Raw genomic sequence first — 12,443 nt, 5'->3', positions numbered from 1 at the left:
GGTAGTGAGAGTGTGAAATAGCTGTTGTGAGTATTGGGGTGTCCACTGATAAGGGCTGTTTTAGTCTGTTCTCATGCTGCTACTAAAGACATACCGAGACTGGGTAATTTATAAAGGAAAGAGATTTAATGGACTCACAGTTCCACATGGCTGGGGAGGCCTCACAATCATGGTGGAAGACAAGGAAGAGGAAAGCGATGTCTTACATGGTGTCAGGCAAGAGAACTTGTGCAGGGGAACTCCCATCTATAAAACCATCAGATCTCATGAGACTTATTCACTATCACGAGAACAGTACGGGAGAAACTCCCATGATTCAATTATCTCCACCTGGTCCCTCCCACGACACGTGGGAATTATGAGAGCTACAATTCAAAATGAGATTTGAGTGGGGACACAGCCAAAGCATATCAAGGGCATTGAGGATGATAGCTGGGGTGCAGCATAGTGCCAGCCCCGTGCATACACATGGGATTGTATTCATTGGCTCTTGCTCTTGGAACAAATCACCTCAAACTTAGTGGCTTAAACAATGCAAATTTATTATCATACCAGTTCTGGAGGTTTTAATTCCCACTGAGTTAAAAATGAAAGTGTTGGCAGGGCTGTGTTTCTTCTGGAAGCTCTAGGGGAGACCCCTCAGATTTCCTGCCCTCTAGAGGCTGCCAGTGGTCCTCAGCTTGCGGCCCCTTCCTTCTTCAAAGTCAGCAGTCCCATCACTCTGACCTCTGCTGCTCTATCACAGCCTTCCTCCAACCCTCCTGCCTCCCTCTTTCCCTTAGAGGGACCCTTGTCTTTCTATCTGGGGTCATGCAGATAATCCAGGATAATCCGAGCATCTGAAGATTCTTAATTTAATCACACTCTCAAAGTCCTTTTTGTCATGTAAGGCCACATATTCACAGGTTCCAGGGATTAGGATGTGGACATCTCAGGGGACCACCATTCTGCCTCCCACAGGCACCAATTTAGAAATCACTTGATTTTCTCTGGTGCTACCATGAGGCTCAGGTGCAGAGATGGAGAAAATTTGAAAGGTGAGATTGGAAGAGGGTTGAGGATCTTCTAGGAGACAAATACTAGAAGAGAGCCCAAGGGAACTGAGGTGTTGGCAAAGGCGAGGTTAAATGATGCCTCACCATGGTCTAGACTGGTTAGGATGGCCCTGAAACCAGGAAGCATTGATAGATTGGGAGAAAATGGAGGAGTCAAGACCTTGAGGCTTGATGAGGTTGAAGAACGGGTGTCATGGTGGAGAGAGCATGGAGGAATTGAGAGCATTGGAGACTGTGGTCAGAGAAGAGAATGATGGCCCTGAAGATTACACCAGGACAGTTAGGGGTGATGACAAGGTCAAGGTTGGAGATGAAGGTCAATGGAGGTGAGAAGGCCAGAGAGCTGTGTGGTCAGGAGTCAGAGTGGTTGGTCCCATGGACATCAATGTGCTGTGATGGTGGCAGTATTGGGGTACAGAGGAAGGCTTTAGCCAAGGTGAAGTCTTTGATGAAAGTGAGTTGAGTGGCTGGAAAGGAGTTGGGGAGGTGATGGTGTTCAGAAAGGGCTCAGGATGGCCAATTTAGACCCTCAGAGGAGAAAACTTTGCCCGAGGAGGGTGGAGGAGTGATGGTTTGCAGGTGTTAGCAGCCCCCCACCACCACCACCAACTCTCCTTGCCTGCAATTCCACGTGCAAGGACATGGGTTCATAACCATCTGTTATCGTTGACTTCTATTCCTGAGATTGCACCAGCTGTTTTGTTGGAAGCTGCAAGTTAAAAAATATCTGTCTCAGGTGTGTCTGCCTGAGCCTGTCCCTGGAGTCTAAGGTCTCTCAGATCCTTTCTCCCTTCCCACCTGTGTATCTCTTGGGACTGAGTCTGGGTCTGGGCTGCCGGGACTGCTGTATTGGGAACCTGGGCAGAGAACGAACCTCTGGGCAGAAGTGGCAGCTTTCACCAGGGAGGACACAATGTCCTTTTACGGTTTCTTTTACGCCAGGAGATGGAAGGAGACCATAGCAAAGAGATGTAAAGATGTGACAAGTTCCAGGGGAAACAGTGGAGATGGAGGATGGGAGGGAGGGTCTGTGGGTGGAGAAGCCTAGAGCCTGACAAGGTACTAGAGAGATGAGGGGAGCAGATTTCTAAAAACGACCAGAGCAGTGTTTCTGCTCCCACTTTTTCTTCCAGAACCTTGTTACTACTCATAAACGGGTGGAATCTATTTCCTCTACCCTTGAGCCCTAAGTGGCCTTTTGACCATTCCAACCCTTACCATACACTGAAAGTGATGCTATCTGACTTCTGAGACCTCCACTTTTCTCTCTTACTCTCGAGACACTCGTCTTTGGACTCAGCTACTATGCTGTGAGGAAGCTCAGGCCACACAGAGAGTCTACACATAGAGATTCAGGCTGAAAACGGAACCTAAGGTCTTGGCCAAGTGCCAGCATCAACCACTGGACATGTGAGTTAAAGGGGGAACCTCCAGATGATTCCAGCCCCCAGCCTTGGAGCCTGCCAGCTGAGGCCCCAGACAGTGAAGTAGAGAAAAATCATCGTGACCCTGTCTTGCTCAAGCAGAGACAAGAGTCCTTGAGTATATTGAACGGTTGTTTAACACCACTATGTTTTGAGGCAGTTTGTTACACAGCCCTACTGATGGATATACTAGGCAACTGGAGGGAATTCTATTTTGGGTGGCAAAGAATGGTTAAATGTGTGGTCTGGTGGATGAGGCAGGCTCAGCCTTTGGAGAGGAGAGCAGTACGAAGCTGCTGGCTGTGGAGTGGTGGGGGGAGTGGGGGCGGGTGGTGGCTGAGGCTGCTGTCCCCAAAGCCCAGGCCCTCAGGCTGCGCATGTGGACAAGCTCCTGGCTGGGTTTGGAGGTAGACAAGAAGGCCTGACCTTTTCATTGGCCTCTGGGTGTCCTATAGGAGTGAATAGGGGACAAAGGTCAGGTGTAGGTCCCTCCAAGCCTCCTCTCCTGCAGGTCCAACACTGCTGTTTGGACGATGTTACCTTCCTCAGGTGACTGAGGAGAGAATGGGCTCTAAGCACACAAGGATGTGGGTTGGTAACCCTTTTTGATCGCAGGACTTCTGTTCTTGAGGTTGCACCAGCAGTTTTGCTGAAAGCTGCAAGTTTAAAACATCTGCCTCAGGTATATCTGCCCCATCTTCCACCCTCTGGATCCTAAGGTCCCTGAGCAACCATTTCTGTCCTCCCATCCCTCCCCCGTGTGCCAGATCTCTAGGGCTAGGCAGTGATGGAGGGATGCTGTCTTGGGTACCAATGCAGGGAGTTGAAGGCTCAGAACATGGCTGGCTCTGAGCTCCCTGCAGGAAGGTCTCCCTTGCCCCCTTACTTCCCATCCACGCACACCCCCTCTTTCTCCCAGGCCTCTCCTTAGTGCCAGCTCCTGTGGTTCCACGTTAGGGAACCAGAACAGGGCACCTGGGAGCTGGTCAGGACTGGGTTCTTGCAGCCTGCGTAACCTTCATGGAACCAGGACGGCCCCAGCAGGGTTTGGGGATTGTCAGGTCCTGCAAAGAAAACAGCAGCCACACAGCTGCCCTGACCACCTCTGCCCAGCAGCCCAGGACACTGACGGTGAAAACAAATGGGCTTCGGCAATAGAAGGAGCTGGCAGCAGGGGCCGCTCCCAGGTGCAAGACTCAAGAATGGATGGCAGGTTTCTCCCAAAGCAAAGTGCAGTGCGCCAGGCACCCTCTGGGCCTGGCTCTCAGAGCACTTCCTCCAAGGGCTGTTCTAGAATAATCCACTTTGGGAAATTCCTTTAGTATTGTTTGTCAACAAACATTCCTGACCACTCACTAGAATGCCAGTCGCTGAACTGGGGTGTTTATGTGCATTTCCTTGTTGAAAATTTAGCTCATTCTCTCAACAATGCGAGGTGGGGGATGTCACCTGCCTCATGTGACTGAGGAGGGAACGGGCTCTGAGACAGGCTGGGTGACTTGCCCAGTGCTGCCCCTCAGAGTGGAGGAGCTGGGTTTTGATCTCCATCTTTCTGGTCCTCTGCCATCTCACTGCAGCTTCTAGGGTGTGGGCGGAGGAGGGCGAACCCCTGTGTCGGGCTGGGCCAGGCTTCTGGGCTTGTTTTCCTGCTGCCTGTTCTGTTGAATTCCATCATCATTCTGTTCCCAGACACAGGGACACAGACTTCCAAGAAAGTCCTCTTCCCCAGGGACAGGGGCTGTTTCGCATTCCCTTCCTCGAACTCCAGTGTCTGTTTCTGAAACTGTTGGTTCAACAACGAAGAAGAAAAAGGCAGAAATCTAAATGGGTTGCAGGGAAAGGAGATGCTGGGATTAAACATATGCGTTTTCGTAGTATGCCCACAACCTAGATACAGTAAGCACCAAAAACTTGCCATGTGATGGTGCATGAGTGGTGTCACCCTTTCTGAGCCTCAGTTTCCCTCACTGTTGAATCAAGTGAGTGCGGGGCTTCTCAGCCTCAGCACGAATGATATTTGTGGCATATTATTCTTTTGGGGGATGAAGCATGGGGCTGTTTGGTGCATCGTAGGATACTTAGCAGCATCCTCAGCCTCTGCCCAATAGACGTCAGCAGCACCCCCCTTTCAAGTTATGACAACCAAAAATATCTCCAGATATTGGTAAACATCCCCTTGAGATGCAAAATTGCCCCTACTTGAAAACCACTGGGCTAGCGGTAGCTCCCTTTCATGGTTGTTACAAAAATTCTCAAAAGATAATTTTCTTTCTTCCTTTCATTTTTCCTTCCTTCTACCCCTCTCCTTCCCTCTTGGAGCCTGATCCTTTTCTATAATGATCAAATGTATGCATTTTTCTGCTGGTATCTTGATCGTGGATATAATGATCAAGTTGAATGAGATATTCCTAAAGTATCTGCCAGTTCTGTTGAGCATGATGTTCAGTAATTCTGTGGTTCTTGTTTGCGTTTAGGCACAAGCTCAAGACCGTCCCTCCAACCTGGATTGAAAGTATTATGGACCCATGCTACAGATGGGGCATCTGGAGAGAGTAGAGGTCAGACATCACGTTGGAGCTGACGGAGGGGCTCAGGACACACAGGTTGATGCAGTCCCAGGAAAAGCTGTCACTTTAAAGTGGGCATGCCCAAAAAAGTTTGGTGGAGGGAGGCCAAGCAGGGAGTTACCAAACAAAAGACAGAGACCAGGGGGCTGACACTGACCAGCTCTTCCCCAAGCTTTCCTTTTCCCCTGAATTAGACTACATTTCCCACCTTCCCCTGCTCTTAGACATGGTCACATGATTGAGTTCTGGCCAATGGCATGTGGACAGAGGGTGAAGTCACAACTTCATGGTCTATTAAAACCTCCCACAAGGCTTTCCACCCACAGTATCATCTATTCTCTCTCCCCTCCAACTGCCCACTGGACATCAAAGTTCAGTGCAACCTAAGAAGCCCATGTTGAAGCTGGCAGAGTCTCCATGGGTCTCTGAATGTCTGCAGGACTGGGAGGAGCCTAGGACCCACCCCTGCACAGCTGAGTGGACTTTATAGGAGTGAGAAATGAACTTCTATTCTATGAATCCTGTATATGCTTGGGGTTGTTGGTTGGGTAGTCAGCCTATTCTTTTTTTTTTTTTTTTTTTTTGAGACAGAGTCTCGCTCTGTCGCCCAGGCTGGAGTGCAGTGGCGTGATCTCGGCTCTCTGCAAGCTCCACCTCCTGGGTTCACACCATTCTCCTGCCTCAGCCTCCCGAGTAGCTGGGACTACAGGCGCCCGCCACCACGCCCGGCTAATTTTTTGTATTTTTAGTAGAGACAGGGTTTCACCATGTTAGCCAGGATGGTCTTGATCTCCTGACCTCGTGATCTGCCCACCTTGGCCTCCCAGAGTGCTGGGATTACAGGCGTGAGCCACCACGCCTGGCGGGTAGTCGGCCTATTCTAAGTAACACCAGTGCCAGGATAGAATGGGGCTACTGGGCTGGAGGAGAGGGGGTTTTCAGCAGCATTATTTTTTAAAGGGTCTTGCGCTGTCGCTCAGGCTGTAGTGCAGTGGCGGGATCTCGGCTCACCACAACCTTCGCCTCCCGGGTTCAAGCGATTCTTCTGCCTCAGCCTCCTGAGTAGCTGGGACTACAAGCGTGAGTCCCCACACCTGGCTCATTTTTGTATTTTTAATAGAGCTGGGGGTTTCACCATGTTGGCCAGGCTGATCTCAAACACCTGACCTCAAGTGATCCGCCCGCCTCAGCCTCCCAAAGTGCTGGGATTACAGGCGTTAGCCACCGCGCCTGGCCTCAGCAGCACTTTTTTTTTTAAATTTATTTTTTATTTCAATAGGTTTTTGGGGACCAGGTAGTGTTTGGTTACATGAATAAGTTCTTTAGGGGTGATTTCTGAGATTTTGGTGCACCCATCATTTAATCAGCAGCATTTTGATTAGGGAAATGGAATAATTATTTCTGTGCCAGTTCTTGTGGCTCTAACTCTGCATGTTATGGAGGCAGAGTTTTTAGTTGAACAAAACATGGGACCACGTGACTATGGGAGGTGGAACCAAGTCACTAAATGCAGACTGGCCCGGGAGTCCACCCAGGATGGCTGAGAAGCTTGCACTGAGCCAGTTTCCTAGGGGCTAAGAATAAACAGGAGACACAGAAGTTCTGACACAGGGTGCTGACTCTGGGCAGCGTGGAATGAGTGCTCGGAGCTTGGCAGGGGGTCAGCAGGTAGGGGTGGGCAAAGGCCTGAGCTCCCCTGACCCCAGGGCCTGGTGGCTCAGCACATCAGTTTCCGCAGGTGCCTGTCTCAGATAAGAGGAAAGGAGGTTAAAAGCTGGGGCAGAAAGTTCAGAAAAGCCAAGACTGGTTACTGCAGCTCCGAGGTAGGGATGTAGGGACGCTGGGCCCTCAGCCTCCCTGCTCCATGCTTTTCTCTGGGACCCGGGTAGGAAAGCTTTTCGTGAGACCGAAGTTCTCTTGAAGGAGGCTCAAGAGTTTGGTGCCTCTTGGTTCCAGGAGGAGCAGTGAAGCCTGTGGCCCTTAGCAAGAAAACTCAAGGTCAAAGTCCTGAAAAAAATGCAGGCCTGGCGCCATGGCTCACGCCTATAATCCCAGCACTTTGGGAGGCCCAGCTGGCGGATCACGAGGTCAGGAAATCGATACCATGCAGGCTAACATGGTGAAACCTCATCTTTACTAAAAATACAAAAAATTAGCCAGGCATGGTGGCGGGCGCCTGGAGTCCCAGCTACTCGGGAGGCTGAGGCGTGAACTCAGGAGGTGGAGGTTGCAGTGAGCTGAGATCACGTCACTGGACTCCAGCCTGGGCAACCGAGCAAGACTCCATCAAAAAGGAAGAAAAGAAAAGAAAAGGAAGGAAAGAAGAAACAAAGAAAGAAAAAGAAAAAAGAAAGAGTGAGCAAAGTGTAACTGGATGCAAAGGTCTCCTGGGCTGCAGCTTGGACAGAACCAGGAGAGGGTGCTCCTTATCCCTCCTCTTGCCTCCAAGGAGGGGAAGGTGGAGGTCTGTGCCCACCTGCGAGGGCGAACCTGGCTGTCTGCAGTGGTCGTCGGCTGGGGCCTGTGCCATTTGTTGGCCATCGCCCGGGCTAGAAGGGTCCTCTGGCCCCTCTCTCAGTTCCTTACCTTACTCCTCCCTGTGGCCTGGGGCAGGAGTGGTCGGATGCCCTGCCTGGGACTGTCCAGTGACAGTGGAGGAAGCCCATTTGGCCTCTGGTCTGAGCCACATCCTCCCTTCTGGCTTTTCCAGCCATGACGCTCACATTGTAGTCATAAGGATGCTCTACTTCGTAATCATTTCAGAATTCGGAGGGGAACAGAGGCTGGCTAGTGACCTTCTTTGAAACCACTTGGGGGCAACTTTAGTGCCTTGGCAGCTGTGGCTCCAGCTGGCCTCCACTCTGCAGGGGGACAGGCCTGGCTCTCTTGGCTGCCCAGGGGCCCACACCCCACCCAGTACAGCCTGTGTATCTTCTGGCTCATTGGTGAAAAGCCACCTCGATGGCACCACCCAGAAGTTTGAAACCAGCCATTGGTACTGGGGAGGTGGCCAGTGACCCAGATTAAAGCTGGAAAAATCGGCCTTGGTCAGAGCCTGGCCTCCCCGCCCCCGGGCCTCTTTCTTCTTCTCTGGTGGCGGGGGTGGGGCACAGTGTACCCTAGACCCAGGGACATCTATTTACCCTAACCGCCCACAAAGACTTACGGGGGGCTCTTCCCCCGCCTCCCCACATCAAGAAGAGAACATTTTAAAAATGTTTTTATTTAATTAAAAAAAAGACAGAACAACCAACCAAAAACCAGTAGTAGGTACTGGAGTCACAGGTGCTTAACTGGCGAAACACACAGGGGTGGGGGTGAGGGGGTGGGTCGGGAGGAGGGAGAGAAGGCGGGTACCGGCCACCACATCCCCCCGGGAGGGTGTCAGGTCTGAGATGCAGCGGGAGGGCCAGGAATGGGCGGCCCAGGGCCCAGGGTCCCCGGAGACCCAGCTGGCCGCGGGGAGAAGGCTGAGAAGTTCCGGGTGTCTGAGGTGGTTTTGCTCCCGGCTCGTCCCCTTCTTCCTACTCTTTCTTGGTCCCTAGGTGGACCCTGCTTACTCTGCCTGGGACTGGGCAAGAGGTAGGATTCATTGGAACACAGCTTTCTCCATGGAATGATAGAAACTTCTGGGGCAGTGGGAGGGGAGGTGGCAGATGGAGAGGAAACAGAACAGCGCGGCTGCCTTCCTTTTGGAGATCACAGAAGAAAAGTCTCGGGGCCTTGCTGGACGGCGGGTCTGGGGAGGGCGTTCCCTGTCTTCAGCCTGGTCATGGCAGTGGAGGTGGTGGGGTGTGGGGACGGGGCTGGCCTAGAGCAGGTGAAGGCCTTGAGCTCTGGTGCTTCAGCGTCCGCTGCTAGGCACACTTGGACACGCCACCAGACGATGTCAGCCCCGATGGGAGCGAAGGCTCCGGAGCACAGCACACAGGGGCCCTGGCAGGCCTCATTTCAGCTCCCCGGTACACCGCAGCAGTCAGCTGCGGCCGCTACGGGTGGATGCGTCCTTTCCTGGGGGCAAAGGAAGGTGGGATAGACGATGACATCATCACCAGGCCGAATGGACCTGGGTCTGAACCCCAGGGGCCGAGTCCACCCATGGGCTGCGAGCAGATAGCTGAGGTAAGGATGCGCTCGTTCTTTCCAAGCACGATAGCTACCAGGACTACAGGCGACTGTTCCAGGGTGGATCAAGGAGTCTCAAAAAGTAAGAAACAATTTTTCTTTAGAAAGCACATGTTTTATATAAAAGAGGGTTAAGTTCCATGTTCTAGAGAGTTCTTCTTCCAAGCCAGTACACGCTTCCACGCTCTTTGCTTGCTTCAGGAGGGGGAAAAAAAAGAATGGCTGGAAAAACTGTAAAACACAGAACCCACTTCCTCAGCTCCGGACAAAGTGCTGAGATCTCCCCTCTGTGGGGAGGAAGAGAAGCCCAGCTCAGCCCATTTATCCAAACTCCCTCCACTCCATCCTGTTAGGTGGTGGCGGAATCAATTACATTGACAGGAGTTGTGGGGCCAGTTGCTGCTACTTTTTAAGACAAAGAAATGAATGTAAGTTGCTCTCCTGGCGTTGATTTGCAGGAAGTCATGATTGGTAACCACCTAGGAATTGGATGTTTGTTCTCTAGGATTTTTTGTTGTTGTTTTTTGTTTTTTGTTTTTTTTTGCCACTGTTCACCCTTGGGTCTCCCTTTCTTGCACAGAAGTCCAGGCTCCTGTTGCCAAATGCCAGCTGGAGGGAGCTGTCTGTCCACCTCTTCCCCAGGATCCCCAATGCTTAGGGGACAGAGTTGCTCCTCAGGTCTGTGACAAGGGGCACAGCAAGAGGCCACGTGCCCACTTTCCCCTGACCAATGGAACCCTCCAGACTCTGAAGTCCAGTCAGTGGGTCTGTCCTGCCCATTCTGAGTGAGGCGGAAGCTTCCAGAAGCAGAGAGGAGAGCCAGCCAACAGCTGCCAGCCTTTACCTGGGCCTCCTCCACAGGCCATGGCCTCCCCAGGTCGAGGGAAGCTGGCCCCGAGACAGCGCAAAGGCCGAAGCACCAGCTGGCTGCAGAGCTGTCTTCAGGATCACAGGCCACCGCCAGAGTCTCGGAGAGAGGGAGAGATGGAGAGGAAGGGAGTGAGCTTCGGTGCTCTGATTTCTGGCTCAATGACACAGGAACCTCAGGTTCAAAAGCAGCTGGCAAGAGCCCAGAGACCTCTTGGTGCTCGGCGGAGCCTTCTGGTGGCCCGGCGCCCAGGCAGGGAGGGAGGGGCCTGAAATCCCGTTTTTCTGGCAGGATGCCTTTCCAAGAGGAGATAATGGCTCGATTTTGTCTTCCCGAGTTGATCAAGGCCGGGCAGCCTCAGGAAAGCTCTAGGGCTTCCTGGGAGATTTCAGTGACCCTGGGGCATCAAAACACCCTTTTGGGGGAGGGGACAAAGTCAGCCTTCAGCTTCTTCTGCAGCCCCGGGTCCAGTCTCCCAGCACAACCTCTGTGCAAAGCCAGCCCAGGACACCTCTGGAGACCAGGGCGGGGCTGCGTTTGGCTGTAGTTCATTGTTCGTTGTCTTGAGGATCACATGCCGTCCTGTGTGACAAAAAGAGCCATTCTGGGGAGAGGCCGGAGCTGAGAGAAGGGGCAGGTGGCTCACACAGGGGTCGTCCGTCGGTTCAGCATGCTGACATGGAAACCTTCCTTCAGGTCCTGCTGGAAAAAGTCATGCACCTGCAGGAAGCTGGGCTCCTGGTCGGGGCTGTAGCTGGCTGCGGTGGTCACTTTGAGGGGCTCCCTGGACAGCGTGTACATGGACAGCTCCCCCATGGGGATGGCCCCTGTGATCTTCAGGCCCATGGGCGACACGTCCCTGGAGGGCGAGGCCTCGGTGGACCTCGAGCTGGACCTCGAGCGCCGTCTCCGGTACCTGTAGCTCGGCATCCTGGCATAAGGAGAAGAGGAAGACGCCTTAAGGAATTCCCGTTTGGTCTTAAACCTCAACTCTTTATTTTTCTCAATGTAAATGTTTACAGCCAGGACGCCCACGGTCTCAGCCACAATGAAAGACAGAGCTCCAAAGTAAAAAGACCAGCCATAGTTGTAATGGTTCTTTCTGTCTTCATCCCGCTTGTCACTCGGGTCGCCTGTGTTGCTGGAAATGTAGACGATGATACCAATGATGTTACTGAGGCCTGAAAGGGAAGCGGGGAACGGGGAGCGGGGCCAGGGAGGGAGAGAGGCAGAGGTTAGACCCACAGTGGGATGGGCAGGGCAGGGAACAGGTGGACACTCCCCTCTCTGATGAATATTTCTTTATTCTCGTTGCTAATTTTTCTTTTCAGTAATTAATGTTGAATGGGTAATATAGTACAAAGTTCAAATGAGGTATACAATGAAACACACTCTCAGCCCCCAGTTCCCCTCTTTAAGGCAACTACTGTTATCTTCTTTTGTATGTCCTTCGAGAAAAAAAATTCTCTCTAACACACACACACACACACACACACACACACACACCCCTATTATTTCCTTTGCACAATACTCTTTGGCCGCTTGTTTTTTCTCTTAACAGTACATCTGAGAGACGGTTCTGAATCAGGCCATGCAGAGCTGCTCCTGTCTTTCTAACTACATGCGGCACCCCCATACGGAAGTCTCACGACCCACCTAACCAGGCCTTTGCAGGAGATGTCTGGGTGGCTCCCTGCCCTCTGCTGTGACAAGGTTGCCTTGGACATCCTTGTGTCTACAGCCTCACATGTGCATATGGATACAACTACGGGGTGCACTCCTTGCAGTGAAACTGCTGGGCCTTGTGCATTGAAACACTTAAAATACATTTTTATTTGAGAATAATTTATGATTTACCAAACAGCTGCAAGGTCCAGAGAGTTTCATATACTCCTCACCCAGTTCCCCCTAATGTTAACATTTTACATTATGTGGAACATTCGTCACAACAAACAAACCAGCCTGGCACATGACTTCAGACTTTACATGGATTTTTTGTTTGTTTGTATTTTGAGACAGTTTCAGTCTCACTCTGCTGCCCAGGCTGGAGTGTAGTGGCACGATCTCTGCTCACTGCAACCTCTGCCTCCTGGGTTCAAGCGATTCTCCTGCCTCAGTCTCCTGAGTAGCTGAGATTACAGGCACGCACCGCCATGCCTGGGTACTTTTTGTATTTTTAGTAGAAACAGGGTTTCACCATGTGGCTAGGCTGGTCTCAAACTCAGGATCTTAAGCCATCCACCCGCCTCAGCCTCCCAAAGTGCTGGGATAATAGGTGTGAGCCACCGTGCCCGGCCTTTACTTGGATTTTACTGGGTTTGCACTAATGTCCTTTCTCTGTCCCTGGATGGATTCAGGATATTATATTGCATTTAGTGTTTTAAATTTACAGTCACTGCCTAAG

General features: G+C 51.8%; 1 protein-coding gene and 1 pseudogene across 2 annotated transcripts in view; both read right to left on the bottom strand.

Annotated features, from left to right (window-relative positions):
- Positions 1–8,249: 8,249 nt before the first annotated feature.
- LOC105553197 lies at positions 8,250–10,591 on the bottom strand (annotated as a pseudogene). Its single transcript, XR_001008118.1, has 2 exons — positions 10,525–10,591; positions 8,250–10,395 (listed from the first exon to the last, which is right to left on the bottom strand). The product of XR_001008118.1 is annotated as an uncharacterized LOC105553197 (transcript).
- Positions 9,746–12,443, bottom strand: part of CACNG4 (calcium channel, voltage-dependent, gamma subunit 4) — a 15,945-nt gene continuing 13,247 nt past the window's right edge. Inside the window, exon 4 of the mRNA XM_011999171.1 lies at positions 9,746–11,220. Within this exon, the coding sequence (XP_011854561.1) occupies positions 10,682–11,220 (539 nt within the window). The 3' untranslated portion in view covers positions 9,746–10,681. The remainder of the gene's footprint in view (positions 11,221–12,443) is intronic.

Source organism: Mandrillus leucophaeus, unplaced genomic scaffold, assembly GCF_000951045.1.
Source record: "Mandrillus leucophaeus isolate KB7577 unplaced genomic scaffold, Mleu.le_1.0 Scaffold585, whole genome shotgun sequence".
Taxonomy (NCBI): Eukaryota; Metazoa; Chordata; class Mammalia; order Primates; family Cercopithecidae; genus Mandrillus; species Mandrillus leucophaeus.
The sequence above is the reverse complement of the archived record's forward strand: the minus strand, read 5'-3'. Positions and strand labels throughout refer to the sequence as shown.